This window comes from Chiloscyllium punctatum, chromosome 29 (genome assembly GCF_047496795.1).
Source record: "Chiloscyllium punctatum isolate Juve2018m chromosome 29, sChiPun1.3, whole genome shotgun sequence".
In the NCBI taxonomy this organism is placed as follows: domain Eukaryota; kingdom Metazoa; phylum Chordata; class Chondrichthyes; order Orectolobiformes; family Hemiscylliidae; genus Chiloscyllium; species Chiloscyllium punctatum.
The window spans coordinates 67,562,354-67,580,237 of NC_092767.1; the positions used below are offsets into that span (position 1 = coordinate 67,562,354).

Below are 17,884 nucleotides of genomic sequence, written 5' to 3' on the forward strand. Positions count from 1 at the left end.
GTGCAAGCTGGAAGAACACCAAGTTTTCTGCTTGGGAACTCTACAGCCTTCTGGACTCAGTATCGAGTTCAACAATTTTAGGACTTGAGGCACCTTGTTCCATGTCCTTACCCTACCATCACCAACACACACACAAGGTTTTGTTATCACATGGTCTGCTATTATACACCCCCATTAGTAGCTATTTATTCTCCCAGGCCGATCTTTTTCCACTCCTTTTTCTGTTCTTTTCTCTCTCTTTGCGCTATACTTCTATCCATCATTTACTTCTTATCCCCTCCCCCCATCCTATCTTCTGCATAAAAAAAAATTTTTCCTAGCTACCATCAATTCTGAGGAAGGGTCGCTGAACCTGAAATGTTAACTTTGATTTCTCTCTACGGATGCTGCCAGGACTGAGTTTTTGCAACAATTTCTGTTTTTATTTCTGATTTTCAACATCTGCAGTTCTTTCAGTTTTTACAATCTTGACAGAGTTGGGCGAGAAAAGGCAGACTAATGCTGGAGTATAAATACCATGTGGACTGGTTGAGCCAGTTGAGATGTCTGTGACATATGTCCAAAGTAATCCCTTAACATTCTTGGTTAGGAATACAATCCTAATTTACATAATCTTTCCCAGAAAGTTTAACCCTTGGAGTGTCAATGTTCAAAATGCAGATTCCTTTAAGGACCAATCAAACCAGCTCCTGAGTTGGTTGAGAGCAGCATTGAACTCTGGAGCAGACCCACCTTCAAGACCCACCTTCTCCAGAAGCATGTCGGAACAATTCTGAACAGGTTGATTAGAAACCATCAAGAGTTGGATTCTTACACTGGCCCAATGGGCAGTTCTTATCATTTGTTCCAATTTGTAGTTTGTCAAACTGTTGATTTGGCTGCCCTGCTATAATAAGGATATTATTAAGTTAGAGAGGGTTCAGAAAAGACTTACAAGGAATGGAAGGTTTGAGTTACAAAAATAGGCTGGGCCTTTTTTACACTGGAGTGTAGGAGATTGAGGGGCAATCATAGAGGTTTATAAAATCATGAGGGACATAGTTAAGGTAAATAGCAAGGGTCTTTTCCCTTGGCTTTGGGGGAATCTGAAACAATGGGCATATTTTTGAGGGGAGAGGAAAAAGTTTTAGAAAGGACAAGGGGCAACTTTTTCACACAGAGTGGTTCATGTTTGGAATGAACTGCTAGAGGAAGTCATGAATACAAGTACAGTTACAACATTTAAAAGACATTTGGGTAGGTACATGATTAGAAAAGGCTTAGAGGGATATGAGCCAAATGCAAGCAAGTGGAATAGTTTAGTTTGGGAACTTGGTCAGCATGGACTAGTTAGACCGAAAGATCTGTTTCCATGCTGTGTGACTCTGTGGTGGTGCGTTTTTCAAAAGTACAACCTGGACTCTTGTGGCAGAGTAGTGGTGTTCCTACCTCAGGGGTGGAAAGCCCAAGTTCAGGTCCCACCTGTTCCAGAGGTGTATCATAACATATCTGAACAAATTGATTTTTTTTTTAAAAGCCAGGGTTCTTCCTTAGTGTAGGGTTGATCTGGCAGGGAAAAGAGGAAACTGTTGTTTGTGCTAAATTACAGATTTACTATAAAACACTTGTAAATCTCCGGAAATCTTTGCTACCCAATTTAATCTCTGGATATTAGTCTATTAAACATCTAGTCCCAGTATCATTTCCAGTAAATCTACACTGCACTCCCTTCAAGGCCAATACATCCTCCTACAGATGTGGTATCAACTTTTGAACACAGTACTCCAGGTGTGGTCTAACTCGAGCTTTTATAGCTGTCATATTACTTCTTTCCTTATTGCTAATGAATAAAGTCCTACTGGAATCAGTCACAACTTTCCAATTAGAGTTCTTGCTCTTTATCCCAACTGTCTGTCACCTGCTGCTCAGGTAATTTCCAAATCAGTTGAATTCTATGAACTTCTGGATAATAAAAAAAAGTGAAGAAAAAGAGCTGGGTTCTCCATTTAACCAGCATTCTTTCACAGAAGACTTTATCAAATGCCTTCTGGAAGACTATATAAACAACATCCATAAATATTCCATTGTACACTACTATATTCACTTCTTCAAAAGAAAATCAAGTTCATTAGGGATAACTTACTCTTTACAAATCTATGGTAACTTTTTCTGATCAGATGAAAATGTTCAACTTGTTCACAATCTCCTATTACTGGCTCCAATAATTTCCCTACAATATCAATTAGGCTCTGGTCGATAACTCTGGCTTTCCTCTTCTCACCTTTAATGAGTAGTGAAGCTACTTCTGTATTTTCCAATCAAAAGGAATGGTTCATGAATAGAAAGCTCACAGGGTCACTAGTTGGGGATGCTACAAGGAAATGATCAGAAAACCTGTTAAATTGTAGGGAAACGATTTGACAAGGCTGCATTGAAATTCTGCACTGTAACAAGTAGCTAACTGGCCTTGCTCAAGGGGTTTCAGTTGAGTAATCCTGTCACAATGTCGTGTATTATTACTCCATTTCTGAACCAGTCAATCTGAGTAGAGATTTCTCATTTTGGAGAATTTTCAAATTTTTATAGGGGCTCGGTTCTGACAGCATCTTATCGTCGAAACTCACTTCATTCCTTTTGCCCTTATCCATCGGTTGCAAATATGACTCACACCATTCCATGAATGAGCATTGTAACCCAAAGGTTCCTCAAACTTCTCTCAATTACTGAACAAAACACAAAAATATAGAAAATCTAAATCACAAAGGAGGCTATTTGGCCGATCATATCTACGTTGGTCAATAAAGAGCTCTTGGTTTCATCAAATCCCGTCTTCCAATACATAGCCTGCGGATGTGTGGTTTACTCTATTTCAAGTGCATATCAATTATCCCTTAAATGTAACCAGGGTTTCTGCCTCGGTTATCCTTTCAATCAATGAGTTTCAGATATCCACCACTCCTTGAAATTAAAAGATTTCTAAAGTCCTATATTAAAACTTCTAAGCAAAACTTACCTTGTTCACGAATGTCCTTTAGGGAAGGAAATCTTCCATCTTTACTTAGTCTGGCCTACAAGTGACTCCAGACCCACAACAATATTGACTCTGAACTGCCGTCTGAGATGAGCAATAAAAGCTGGCTTAGCCCTCATCCAGTGAATGAATAAAAATATTTCGACTCTTCCTAGTCTTGATCTCTGAATGGATATAGGTTCTTCCTATACACTGTATGTAGGCATTTCATAATTAGAGACATCCTCATTTAAAATCTCACCTCAGCCTCCTCAGTTCTTACAAAAAAGCCTATCCATTCATTCCTTGTAGCTAAAATACTGCATTCCTGGCAAGTCCACCCTCATAAATCTCCTCTACACCCTCTTAAATGAAATCACATTCTTTTTGTCTTGTACAAGGTGTGTACTGTATTGTAAACATAGCCTAACTAACATTTTATACAATTCTAACATAACATCGTGACCCCTGAAAAGTGTCCTGCACATTACCTTCATCATCTATCGACCTCTCCTGCTATCTTCAGGGATGTGGTTCAGCACTCCAAGGTCCTTCTGTTCCTCAACACTTTTCTGTTTTCTGCCATTTATATTTTCCCCAAATACATGACCTCACACTTCTCCAGACTGAATATCTTCTGTCAATTTTCTGCTCATGACCATCCATTGATATCTCTGTGTGGTTTGCAGTTTTGTTTTCTTCACTGTCATTCACACAAGTAAGTACTGTATCATTATCCAATTTCTTAAGCATGCTTCTATGTTTATGTCAAAATCATTGATGTGTCTTGTGAAAAGAAAAGGGCCAGCTCCACTAGTGAGAGTCCCAGTCAGAAGAATGCTTGTTAAACATTACTTGCCTCTCATCCTGATCCAACAGACCACTTGCTCTTGGATCTCACAGGTATTTAATTTCCCAGTCTGTCATGCAGTACCTTTCTCAAACCAAAATAAATCACATTACGTGTATTATCCTTTTAGCATTCTCCATCATCTCTTAAAGAAATGTGATCAAGTTTACGAGACATATGCTTCCTTCAGCATACAGTAATTGTCCTTGATTAATCTACACCTTTCTAAATGACAATTTTACTGTCCCTCAGAATATTTACCAATGATTTTTACACCAGCAACAAACTGACTGAAGCTGTCACTTCCTCCACCTTTATACAATGACACATTGTCAACTGTTCTCCAGTGAGAAAGGACTGCAAAATAATGGTGATTTATGTCAGTGTTAGAAATGCAGAGCACTTTAAAGAGTAAGTTACAATAGCTCCAATGTTGACAGAGAGCAGGTAGCCTCAATGGACTTTGTATTTAAGAACTGGGTTCTGCCAACTGTCTAACCCTCTTCCACAGTTATGTTCCTGCCTGGGTGTCTTTGGAGAGGGAGCATATGGTGTGTAACAATACTCTCAATGCCTTTAGAGACAGGTGGGCACCCCAGGGTGCTCGAGTGCTTTATCTACTCTTCCAACTCCACTTTGATTTAGCCCCCTCCCTCTATTTTTCCCTCACCTTTAGGGATCTGCATTGCCCTTAACAGGCTTTGCATGTAAATTAATCAGTCGGAAAACATGGGCATTTGTTGGTAGTAGTTAACAGATGAAAAGATATCACTGGTAATTTGGTGATGTGAAAAGAAATGTTCAGTTATGTGTAAGAGCACTTCTGGAAATATAAAAAACAGCTGAGTCCTCCCCAGAAGGCTCTATCCATGGGACTCCTCTTGCTTTCCATTGGGGACCTAAGTGGAGGGTGTTGCAGTCCTACGCAATCTTATGTAGCCAAATGTTTTATTCTATGGTGTTGTGGAGTGTGTGGATGATCTGTATACTGGTTGTGGCTGGTTGCACATCCTTCTTAATTCTTTGCACAACCTTTGTTGTGCTTTTGGTTGCACTTCAGCCCCAGGCTCCTGAACTTTGTGCATCCAGGTGCAGGAAAGCTGAATGACCTCCTTTTGGGTTTGATCCTGGGCTTGGCCAAGTTGGCCATTAACAGGTCCAGACAGCGGGTAATGTAAAGGATCACAGTTGCCCTATACCACAGCTATTTCCATGCCCAGGTATCCTTAGAAACGGGAGAATGCGGTGTTCACAATTGCAAAGCCCCTGATGAGCTTTGCAGGTAAATTGGTATTTGGTTTAAAACCAGTGATTTGGTGGTACTGCATAAAGGTGGAAAGTAACATAGGTGATTTGGTGGAGGCATTGGCCTAGTGGTATTATCGCTAGACTATTAATCCATAAACTGAGCTAATGTTCTGGGGAAATCAGCTCAAATCCCACCATGGAATTTGAATTCAATAAAGAACCTAGAATTAAATGTCTCATGATGACTGTGAATCCATTGATAATTGTCAGGAAAAACCTGATTCACTAATGTCCTTTAGGGATGGAAATTTGTCATCCTTGCCTGGTCTGACCTACCTGTGACTCCTGACCCACAGCAATGGGTGGTTAATTCTTAACTGCCCTCTGGGCAATTAGGGATGGGTAATAAATGTTTGCCTAGCCAGAGACACCTACATCCCATGAGTGTTTTTTTTTAAAGCAGCGTTAAAGGTGCATGTGAAAGCACTTCTGGATAATAAAAGAAAAATGTTTTAGAAAGCTGGGTTCTCATTGTACTGCCCCTCCTGGGGTTTGCGTGTAAATTGGTCATTAATTGGAAACATGGGTGATTTGATGGTAGAAGAAAAGTCATTTAATTGTGTGTGAAAGCACTTCTGGATATAAAAAAAAGAGAGCCAAGCTCTGGATTTTGTGGCACAGTGTAGGAGGTCTTGGGTTTAACTCCGACCTGATGCAGAAGTTTGTAATAACATCTCTGAACAGATTGATTAGAAATTATCAAAAGCTGAGTTCTAGGAGATCTAGTGGCACCGTGATAGTGTGAGGCAGAAGGCCTGGGTTCAAGTCCTGCCTGTCCCAGAGTGGGTTATAACATGTTTGAACAGGCTGATTAATAAGCCTCAGTTCCAGAGGGCTCTTGTGGTGCATTTACAGTGTCCTTTCCTCTGAGCCACGAGGTTTGGGTTCAAATCTCATCTGCACAGAGGTGTCTATTAATATCACTAAATAGGTAACACATCAAAGGGTGGGGTTCTGTGACACAGTGACCAAGCCAGAAGATCCAGGTTCAAGTCCCACCTGTCCCAAAGGTACAGTACAGCATATCCTAGCAAGTTGATTAATGTAACTGAGTTCTCCAAAACATCAGTGATTGGCTAGTGGAAAAGGCATTCAGAGGTGCATAAAAGTATCTGTGGAAAGTAAAAAAGATAAAAATAAAAAGGACTGACTTCCCTAGCAATATACTTGATGCCTTCAGAGAGAAGTGGGCACTGCAAGGAAAGGAGTGCCTTATTTCCCTCTCCAATTCTATTTAAATTTAGCCTCGTCTGTCTCCTTACCTTTCCCTCACTGCTGTTGTTGTTGCAATACCCCGATGAGCTACTCTTGTAAACTGCTCTTTTAATTAGAAACACGGTAATTTGTTTTTTTTAATTCACGTGTAGGATGTGGTGTCACTTGGTTGTGCCTGTATTTATTATTTGTCTCCAGTTGCCCTTGAGAAGGTGGTGATGAGCTATCTGTTAACCATATGCTATAGGTAGACCCACAATCTTTTGAGGGAAAGTACATTTCTTTGTTGAAACTTTGTAGCAATTGATCCAACTGAGTGGCTTGCTGGGTCATTTCAGAGGGCAGTTGAGAGTCAACCACATTACTGTGGGTCTGGAGTCACAGCTAGGTTAGGCTATGCCAGGTAAGGATAGCAGATTACATTCCCTGAGCCAGATTGGTTTTACCAACATTTGACAATGGCTTCATGGTCATCATTAGATTCATAATTCCAGACGTTTATTGTATGCAAATTCTACCATAGAATTCAAACAAGGTCCCAGAACAATAGCCGAGTTTCTGGATTATTAGTTTTGTGATAATACTACCACCTCCCCACCTTATGGGAAACAGGATGTGAGAAGATGTAATTGAAGTAACTGTGGCAGTTGGTGGGATTGTAATGAATATTAGTAGATAGTTTTCCCTCAGAAATAAAACAGAAAAAGTCAAATAGGGAAGGGAAGTGTCAGAGATGAGACAAGGATAGAAATTGGGAACAAAAGTTATTAATGGTTCTATTCATTTGTGGGATTTGGATATCGCTGGCTGCCCAGCACTTTTTTTTACTGCCTGTCCTTAGCTGTCCTTGAGAAGGTGGTGGTTGTAGTGATTGTGACGAGGTCCCTGATTCATGCTGTTAATCTGGTCCAAGCAGAGAGCCCTGGCTGTCAGAGGTTCCATAACAAGTACTACGCAGGTATAAATAAAGGGTGACTTGGTGATAGGACACTGGCTTCTGTGGAGTTCAGTTATTTCAGTGACCAAAGTAGGATTAATGATGTAACCATCAAAAGTACCCACTAGCTGAAGCCCACTGGACTTCAAACAGTCACTACAACTAACTTTGTCATTAGAAAATGCAGCAAGTGGAGCATATGAGTTACAGGGTGTGCTGATGGAAGTGGACACCACTGTCAGGCTGACTGAGCTTGGGGGACAAGACTTGAGTGAAGGCTTCACAGAGAACATATCCTGACTAGGAGGGAATAAATGTGAGTTCCAGGCACCCCAGTGACCTACTTGGGCTACTGAGTCAACAAGACTGAATTACATTTGTTGAAAGATAAAGGGAGTGCAATCAAAGATAGCCCCAGTCCCCATGTCTGGACCAGATCTTAGATCTTCCCTTGGACTGGTGAATTATTAAGGAAAGTTCATATGTAACCTGGCCTCCATACTGGCACTTTGCATCAGCTGTTGAAAAGGGTCAGCCTTGGAAATGGTCTCATATCCAAGACTTGGCCTTTAGAGAAGTGAAGAAGCAACTATCATTGTTTAAGGTGTTTACAGATTAGATTAGATTACTTACAGTGTGGAAACAGGCCCTTTGGCCCAACAAGTCCACACCGACCCGCCAAAGCGCAACCCACCCAGACCCATTCCCCTACATTTACCCCATCACCTAACACTACGGGCAATTTAGCATGGCCAATTTACCTAACCTGCACATTTTTGGACTGTGGGAGGAAACCGATCCCTTCTGATCCCAAGCAAAATCTGGTGTTGACATGTGATGCCTCCTATATGGTATTGAGGTAACGTTGGCTCACAGATGGAGGAGAACATCCATTAGCACGTGCTTCCCTGATTTTGGCTGATGCAGAGCACAAATACACCCAGATAGAGAAGCAAGGTTTAGTGGTCATTATAGTGTGAAAAAAATACCAATACCTTTATGGCATAAACGTGTAACAGTAACTGATCACAAACCTCTGCTAGGGCTATTCAAAGAAGACAAGGATATGCTGCCCATAACTTCAGGTTGAATTCAGCTCTCATTCTAAGCGCATACAATTTCAAGTTGAAACATCGTTCGGGAGACCAATTAACAAACATGGATGTCTTGAGCCACCTACCACCAGCAGATACACTGCTGGCGGTGCCGGCAATAAAAGACTCTGTAATGGTTTTAAATTTTCTGGATACACTTCTGGTCACTGGTGAAAATATTAGACTGTGGACGCAAGAAGATCCGGTCCTGCCAAAACTGAAACAGCTGGTGGTGATGAGGGAAACAAAAAGGACCATCACAACCAGAATTAAACCCTTTCTGGACCCAGCAAGACCAGATCACCATAGAGGATGGCATTTTATTATGGGGAGCAAGAGTGAGTATCCTGAGCAAAGGTCACTGTCAGATGCTGGATAAACTCCACCAGGTCATCTAGGGTGTTCAAAGTGCAGATGTTGGTAAGACGTTATGTCTGGTGACCAAGATCGGATGCAAGCAAAGCCACATTGGTTGGGCAGTGCCCAGATTGCCAAGAAGGACAAAAGTTACTGCCAGCAGCTTCCCGACATTCATGGGAATGGCCGGGTCAACCCTGGACTTGGTTACATGCCAATTCTGATGGCCCTTTCATGGGCTCAAATGTTGGTAGTCATTGTGGACATGCACTCAAAATGGTTGGACATGTACAGATTGCAACAGAATTAGGAATGTCATTGCTGGACACAGGACTCATCTATGAGAGAGATTGTTTACTTCAGGGGCCAAGGTTTGGTGCCAAAACCACAGATATGGCTCTGCATTGGTAAGACGAGTGGTTGACGTGAGCTCAAGTCCCATGATGTAAGCTCATATCCCATGACATACAAAGTTCGGGTAGGTGAGGAGTTCCTGAACATGGACCACGTGAAAGCTGCTACTTAGCAAAGGGGCAGGAGCAAAACACAGCCAGTCCCTCAAGAGAACTGGAAAGGCTGTTGGAACCCATGGGTTTTCCCCCTCCATCCAACATTAAAGAAACCACAGACTCTGAGGTGGCATATGTTGCTGCCTTGATGGCTTTAGCACCTAAAGAAAAGGATGATTTTCTTCCAAAATGCTCCAGGCGTAAGAAGTGGGCTGTGGTCCAGTACAAGCTACCCATTTCCAAGACTGAGTCAGAGGTCACAGACCCAGTGCAAAAATGGTCCAGGAGAGGCCACAAGAAAAAAATAAAACAGGCCTACCTCCCTGGACTTAAAAGGGGAGCAGTGTAGTGATTGTAACCAGGTCAGCATGTTAGAATATGAGTTCCCTGCTTGGGGCTGTTAACCTGGTCCAATTAGGGAGCTCTGGCTGATAGATATAAACAGGAGGGTCAGAGGTTCTGTTCGCTCAGAGCTAGTTCTGTTCACTCAGAGCTGGCTCTGAGGAAGTCGGACCAGTGGCAAATATTGTGCACATGTAAATAAAGGATGACTTGGTGATGGGATACTGGCCTCTGTGGACTTATTTCAGTGACGATTTGCCTTCATGAACTGCTTCAGCCACTTGCTCTGGGTTGACCCATAGTGTCTTTAAGGAGGGAATTCCAGGATTTTGAATTGAATTGAATTTATTGTCAAGTGTACTGCGGCACAGTGAAAAGCTTTATCTTGCCAGCAATACAGGCAGATCACATAGTTAAATAGCATAGATAAGTAAATAATAGGTTAACAGCAGCAAAAACAAAAGCACAGGTACAAGCAAATGTTAAGAGTTTGTGAGTCCATTCACTATTCTAACAACAGCAGGGTAGAAACTGTTTCGAAATCGGCTGGTGCGTGTGTTCAGGCTTCTGTACCTTCTCCCTGATAGTAGAGGGTGGGATGGATCTTTGAGAATACTGGCGGCCTATCCTTGACAGTGGGCCTAGAAGATCGATTCTATAGATGGGAGGTTGGCTTTTGTGATTGTTCAGGCCGAGTTCACCACTCTCTGTAGCCTTCTCCAATCTTGAATGGTACAGTTGCCATACCAGGTAGTGATGCATCCAGACAGAATGCTCTTGATGGCGCACCTATAAAAGTTGGCAAGGGTATTCACCATCATGCCAAATTTCCTCAGCTGCCTGAGGGAGAAGAGACGTTGTTGGGGCTTTGTAATCAGTGCGTCCACATGAAAAGTCCAAAAAAAGCTTCTTGTGGATGACCACTCCCAGGAGCTTGACACTTTCCACTCGTTCCACCTCTGTGCTGTGTGACCCAGCAACAGTGAAGGAATGATGATATATTTCCAGGTCAGGATGGTGAGTGGCTTAGAGGGGCACATGCAGGGAATGGTGTTCTCACATATCTGCTGCCCTTGTCCTTCTAATCTCTGGAATTTTTCCAGTTCCAGATGAGAGCAGGAAGTAGCAACAATGTAGGCATCAAGGTACCAGAAATAGAGTTCTATTAGCATCCTGAGTAGGCCTAGAAGAAGAAATGTTCCACACATCTCACAAAAAGACCACAGGTATAACTAAGGGTCATACACATGCCCATAGGTAAACCTTTAATTTGGAGTAAGTGAGACATCAATATCTCCAATAATTATCATTGCTATATTGAACATAAAGCCACAATACATAAGAAAAGCATTAATATCTCAGACAGTATTTAAATTAGAAAAGACAAATGTCCAACATATTTGGTCTTCCATCATTCTTTCTTTGCCAGTCATAGTACACTCCCAGCAATGTCATTGCCTCTTATTTGTTCCTCGGTTCCTCACATTTAGCCTCATTTAATGACCCCTCTGGCATATCATCCCTCTTTTAACCAATATTGCCAAACCTCCCTCTATACATTCCTCTCTATCCCTTCAGAATACCTTTTAAATAGAAATATGCTGCTGTTCCTACTGTTTCCTAAAAGAGCCCTGAATAAGGAGCAGTACTCTTAAAAATAGAGATTTAAGTCGAAAGCACTTCTTCACACCACAAATGATGGCAAGTTCATATTAGGGGTCAATTGAAAGTGTTACATATAAGACTGCTTTATTTAAGTTAGGTCAAGTATGAGGGATATGGAACCAAGAAAGGTAAATGGGGATCAGAAACAGATGATCCATAGTCTAATGGAGTGACGGAACAGGTTTGAGGGACTGAATGGTGTACATCTACTATTAAGATTCTAATAGATTGATATCCTCGGAAGTATGGAGTTGGAGTATGGGATGAGATAGTGGGTGTGAACATAGTGAGGATGGAGGAAGAAGGAAGAATGTCTCAGACAGAGTAGTTAAGGCTTAAGAGGAATGATTCAGCTAGAGTTAAAGAAATGGTGATTATAAAAGAAAGATTGCAAGTGTGAAATGCTGAGAGATCCAGGTTCAAAACCAAGTTTCTGCTGGCTGGTGAGAGCCACTGAAACAGGGGAATCAACAGACCTCATCTTAAAACAGAGGACTCGAATGAAACGTTGGAAGAGAGGCATTGTATTCCTCCTGGTCCCATCCCTAATGAGTATCAGAATCCTAAACAATGTCAAATCTCAATCACCTGAAGGCACTCCGCACAATATCACCTGACTCCCCTCTTGTCTCTAAAGGAACATGACGGAAGTTTCCTGACCTGGACTCAAGTTTTCTTCAGGAAATCCAAATAGAAGAACATATTTATTGGCCTTGATTTTCAGAACAACTTCCCAGTTTTCCTAGTCTTCAACTCACAATTCAAGTAAGTCTTTACTTCAAGTTTGGACATTAACTAATTAATTACTTGACCGGATAAAGGGAGGCTCTGCAGTGCAATGGTATTGTCACTATTTTTTTAAGGTAGAGATACTCAATTCATGTATGTTGCTTGTAATTGTGGGTTTTATGCTATGGGGAGGATGTTGTGGCAATAAAATAATCTATGAAAAATTAAAGTAAGATAGTGTTATGAAAAAATGGGGCAGAGTTGATAAAAATATACTGCTTTTCCAATAATTGAAACATCCTAAATGATGGTCGTTGATGTAAGGTTAATTTTTTTCAGATCTAATACAGAAAGCAGAAAGATAATTGAGAGACTGAGGAATGAATTAGTGATTGAAGCAGGGATCTTGTCAATATTTAAAGGATAAATGTGTTGGGTGGCTGAAGGAAAGGAGAAATAAAGGGATGTTAGTAGCTATGTGGCATTGGGACCGTAGCTTGTAATGAGCATAAATGCTGGTGACCCCAGTTACACTGTAACATCTAAGTCCATAGGGATATTTCTATCGTTTCTCTGGAATTCCTAAAGATCTTCCATTAAATTTACAGCAGTAGATCAGAGGAACACCTGCAGAAATTCAACCCCAGTATAACTAAAATGGAACATTTGCCCAACTTCAGAATTGATGGGGAGCTTTTGGACCTAGGATAACCTCTCGTATCCTCAAAGTGATGTCATCTGAAGATTTCAGAATATTGCATTACAAAGTGGCTTCCTCAATTTTATTCTTTAACAGCAGGGTTAATTGTGCTACAAAACTCATTCCACCCATTACCTTGATAAGTTTCACCAGTCATATATCAACCATTGCAAATCAAACTTATCAATCTGACAATATTTCTATCAAACTTAGTCAAAGTTTCACATGTGCCATTTCCAAAATTTATATTTATGTGGAACCTTTCACAAGCACAGCACGTCACAAAGTGCCTTACAGCCAATGAGGTACTTTCAAAGTCTGGTCACTGTGGTTATGTAGGAAACATGGCCGCCAATTAGTGCACAGCAAGCTCCCACAGACAACGATGATCAACTCATTGAAAATTTGAAATGGATAAATAGTGGTCATTACACCAGACATAATAACCTTTCCTCAAATCAGTGCACAAAACCTTTTATTCACCTAAGAATAACATCAAAGATCTATAAAATCCAGAATTCCTGGAATTGTTGCCAGGAAGAGAGAGAAAGAGGGATTTATTCACTTAGAGGATGTTGACTCTTTGGAATTTTGTGCCTCACAGTGCTTCAGAGTCATTAAGCATGCTCAAGTCAAAGATTAATAGATTTCTACATGTTAGAAATATCAAGCGACACAGGACTAGTTAGGAAAATGGTGTTAAAGCTGAGGATTGGCCTCATCATTGAATATTGGAGCTGTCTAGGAGGGTTGAATGGCCTATCCCTGCTCCTGTTTCTTACATCATTGTCCTGAAGCTGTATCCCAGTCAGACATGGCACTTTTGATAGATCAGGGAGAAATAGGAAGTAAAGAAAAAGGTAAGGAGATTACCTCATTAAAAATCTTCTATAGTCTGCTTTCCTTCATCTGCCATTATTTTATTAATAAGACAGCTCAGACCCTCACAGAAAATTCTCACAAGGCACCTGCACGTGTTTGAAGAGAAGCCTCAGTAGGGTTTTACCGGAATCTTCTGCAGCTTTTGACAGAAGTGATAAAGTGCAAGCTGCTTAAGCCAGCAAGAGGAAACACTTCTACACTTTAACAGTATCTGCAACAGCCTCTGGGGACAGGGCTCCATGGTTCGTGAAGGGGAAACTTTAATTGTGGTTACAGTATTGTATTTATAAACTATTTTTATGACTTGGTAAGGCCATTTTGATTAATAGTTTCAATCATAAGAAAAGGAAGACAATTCTGTACCTTCAACTTATTTCAAAATAAAAAAAAACTCTTCCAGCTCCTGAACTTGCTGCACAGGGAGAGGTATGGGTCACTTAAAGCCTATTACTAAGGAGCAGGAATAGCCATTTAGCCCTTCTGTTACATCACAACAGATCTAGGTCAGGCAGCTACTCAAGATTGTTACTCAGCACAGGAATTGGTTATTTAGCCTCTATTAATATTGGAACTGGAGTCAGTCATTTAGCCCCTCAAGCTTTTTCAGCATTAAGTAGCCCAGAATTTCTGTTTGTGAAGTGATTTGAGGACTAAGATTAGAAATTGGATGAGAGTTGAATGTAAAAAGGAAATCAACAAGACATTTTGTTTTTGCAACATCTGCTCCCCTTTGGAATTGATTCAAATGATTTTGAAAGTACAGGTAGTTTTGTAAAACAAATGGAATGAAAGAAAAATGTGCTCAGTTTGGAGGTCAGCCAATACACTGACGTCTTGGGCAGCCATCTAAAAACTATGAGCAGAAGGAACCTATTCAGCTCCTTCAGCCTGCTCTGCCATTCAATATCATCATGACCGATCCCATCCTTGGCCTCAACTCCATTTTCTTGCTCACTCTCCATAACCCTTCAATCCATTACTAATTAAAAATCTGGCCATCTCCTCCACAGGTTTACTCAATGATCTAGCATCCACTGCACTCTGGGGTAGTGAACCTACAGATTCAGAAGCCTTTGAGAGAAGCAATTTCTCCTCATCTCTTTTTTAAAAAAAATCTGCTGTCCCTTATCCTAAAACTACGATCTCCCATTCTAGACTACTCCACAAGAAGAAACATACTCTGTCTCCATGTCTGATTTGTCAATCCCGTTTAGCATCTTATATACCTCTCTAGAGAGATATCAGCCTAAACTTTTCAATCCCTCATCATGAGTCAAACCTCTTACCATTGGAACCAATCTAGTGAATCTCCTCTGAACTGCCTCCAGTACAACTACGCCCCTCAAGTAAGTGGACCAAAGCTTTGTCAATATTCCAAGTGTGGTCTCCCCAGTGCCTTTGCAGCAAAACCTCCCTACATGTTTCCAAGAAGGTTTCAAGTTGCCAAATTTAGTTTGATGCATTTCTGGAGTTTAATCACATACATCCAATTGATCTGCCCCCATAATGCACATTGACAACCCCTGGCTAGTGGGAGTATAGATTCTTCCATGACCAATTGGTAGATTCTTGAATCTCAATCAAACATCTCCAATATCCTTAAAATAATAAGCAAAAGTGTTCAAAGACCTTTCTTTTTGAAACAAAAAGTATCCATCTCCCTTTCTCCTCAGGAAGGTATTCTTCAATTTCTGGAAATTCCAGATCAGTTCTGGAGAGTTGGAAACTTTACCAACTCTTTCACTCCCTTTTGAAAACCTGTGCTTTCCGATGTATCTGTCTGGTATAGGGATAACAATCTTGCCTCCAAGGAGGAAGGTTGAGTATGTAATTAAAGTTAACACTCCCATTATAGTACTGAGAGAGTGATGTCCTGTTGGAGTTACAATGGCATTTTAAACTGGAATCTCCATCTGCCCTCTCAGCTAGTCATTAATGATCTCATGGCAATTTCAAAAAAGTATTGGGGAAGTCACCCTGATGTCTCAGCCAATTTTTATTGCTTAACCAACATCACTACAAACAGATCTTTGATGTTTGTGGAATCTTACGGTCTTTGAAAGAAGGAAGTAAGGAAGTGAGTGAAGTGGTTTGAAAGAGTTTAAAGGAACAGGTGGATCTAGTTTTATTCACAGATCCCAGCAATGAAGGAACAGTGGCAACTGCACACTGACTTCACGATCCATCACTAGACATTGCAATCCTGTGTACTTTCAGAGGATCTCTCTGGAGTCTAAGGCCATTTGACGACCCCACTGAGGCTGCGGAATTAGCGTTAAGTGAGAGAGATTCTGAAGCAGAACCAGCCAAGTTCAAACAGGTAGCACCTGGCACTGATCATGCAGATTACTGAAAAGTTCACACCGCCCTGCACCTCACCCTTCACTTGCTTCACTAAATGAGGAAGTGAATAGGGCTGAAAATGCAAAAAGACTATTTTGAAATTTGTTGCTGATCCACTACCCCACCCCTCCCTCTTCTCCCTCCCTTCCCCACCTGTCCTCCATCTGTGCTCTCCCTCTCTTACCTATCTATTCCTCCTCCTTCCACACTTCCTCCTTGCAACTTATCCTTTCTTCCTCAATCTTCTTTCTCTTCCCAACGCCCTCCTCCCTACCCTTTCTCCACTTTTGCCCCAATACCAATCACAGCTGCTCATATTCTACATTGTACCTTCAGGTCTGATGATACCTGAACCAGGAGTAATGAATCTCACCGGTGCCTTGGGCCATCCTACCTTTTCTCATTTTCAGTCAGGTTTCACGGAATTTTGTCAAATTCATCCATTTCACTCTCATTCAGTCCAACCCTACAAGATGCCTGATTGCAGTGAACAGTCACTCTCTGGTCACCCTTCAGAGTGGGTTGACAATAGTAGCAACCTTCACAGCTTGACAGGAGCTGTTTGACTAACTCTGGTTAGTGAATATTATGTACTTAAAACTGTGATATAAAAAGTATTAATCTTAGTGGCCCCGTGAGTGAGAATTCCTGAACAGGTACAAATCCCAACGCAAACGTCAAACCTCTTCCAGTAAATCTGAATGAGGCATTAATAATAACTTGTATTTATGTTGTGTCATTAACACAGGACAATCATCACAAAGTGCTCCACAGACATAATATCAAATCCAACATTTGACACTGAATCACATACGGGCATATTTAGACATGTCCACACATTTATTCAGATTAAAAGGATGTCTGAACAGGAGGATACCAGGTTGAGAGGTTTAGGGAAAATACTTCAGTGCCCACACCTCAGGTCATTGAAAGGGCAATGAAGGTTGATTCTGGATGGGTATATGAATAGAGTTTAGAGAGATATGGGGCAAGTACTGACAAATGGGACTAAATTAGGTTCGGATATCTGGTCGGCATGGACGAGTTGGACCGAAGGGACTGTTTCCGTGCTGTACGTCTTTATGACTCTAATTAAAATTAGTGATGCTTAAAATTAGATGAGTGCAGGAAATCTCAGATGGTTGGGGGTCTGAAGAGAATGGGACCAGGGAGGGATTTAAACACTCGGATGAGAATTTACAGCAGTGTCAGTAATCGAGAGCTAGCTAGGGGAAATGTGCACAGGAGATGATGGATGGACGGGCCTTGGTCTAGGGTTTAGAATACGGACTGCAGATAAGAGCCAAGAGGTGGGAAGTATCTCAATAGTGAAAGTGAAATCCAGCCAAAGGATTCAACTCGAGAAGGGTTCCGGTGCAATCATTTTAAATGTGCCACACAAGACACTGGCAACTTTATCACTGAGCTTACACAGCCCAAGTTCTTTCTGCAATTGATCTATGATGGGTCTTACAAACTTCCTCAGTCTACGCGATCGCTACATAATCCGGACAGGTGCCCTGCATCCGAGAGAATTCTTACCTTGTACACCTCCCCATAGGTTCCTCCGCCAACCCTCTGTATGATCTCAAAGTCATCTTGTGGGTTTTTCGAAGAGATATCCAAAGCTACCTGATTTGAGCTCATTGTTCGACCATCAGCACCAACCGTGAGCACATTTCATACTTTCTCGCACTCTCTGCTCCGATAGCAGCTGAACTAAAGATTTTCTTGCATTCACGTGTTCATTTCCTGTCCCAGGACTGAACGTACCCGCAGTGTCTCATTGCCCTCTAGTGGTTCTCAGGTGGACAGATTTATTTTCTCTTCTATTCACTCCATTTTATTATCCCCATTTATCTGGCATTCATTCACTCCACCATACCTGAATGTGCAGCTTCTCTCTCCCTCCATTGTCACCAGGATGTACAGTCCCTTCCATATGTGACTGAAGTGTCATGACT

General features: G+C 41.4%; 1 protein-coding gene across 2 annotated transcripts in view; it reads right to left on the reverse strand.

Annotated features, from left to right (window-relative positions):
* Window positions 1-17,640, reverse strand: part of LOC140454496 (mitogen-activated protein kinase kinase kinase kinase 5-like) — a 122,884-nt gene extending 105,244 nt beyond the window's left edge. For both annotated transcript variants that reach the window (XM_072549295.1, XM_072549294.1), the window contains exon 1: window positions 17,463-17,640. In XM_072549295.1, coding sequence (XP_072405396.1) covers window positions 17,463-17,567 — 105 coding nt within the window. In that variant the 5' untranslated portion in view covers window positions 17,568-17,640. The remainder of the gene's footprint in view (window positions 1-17,462) is intronic.
* Between the last annotated feature and the right edge of the window lie 244 nt (window positions 17,641-17,884).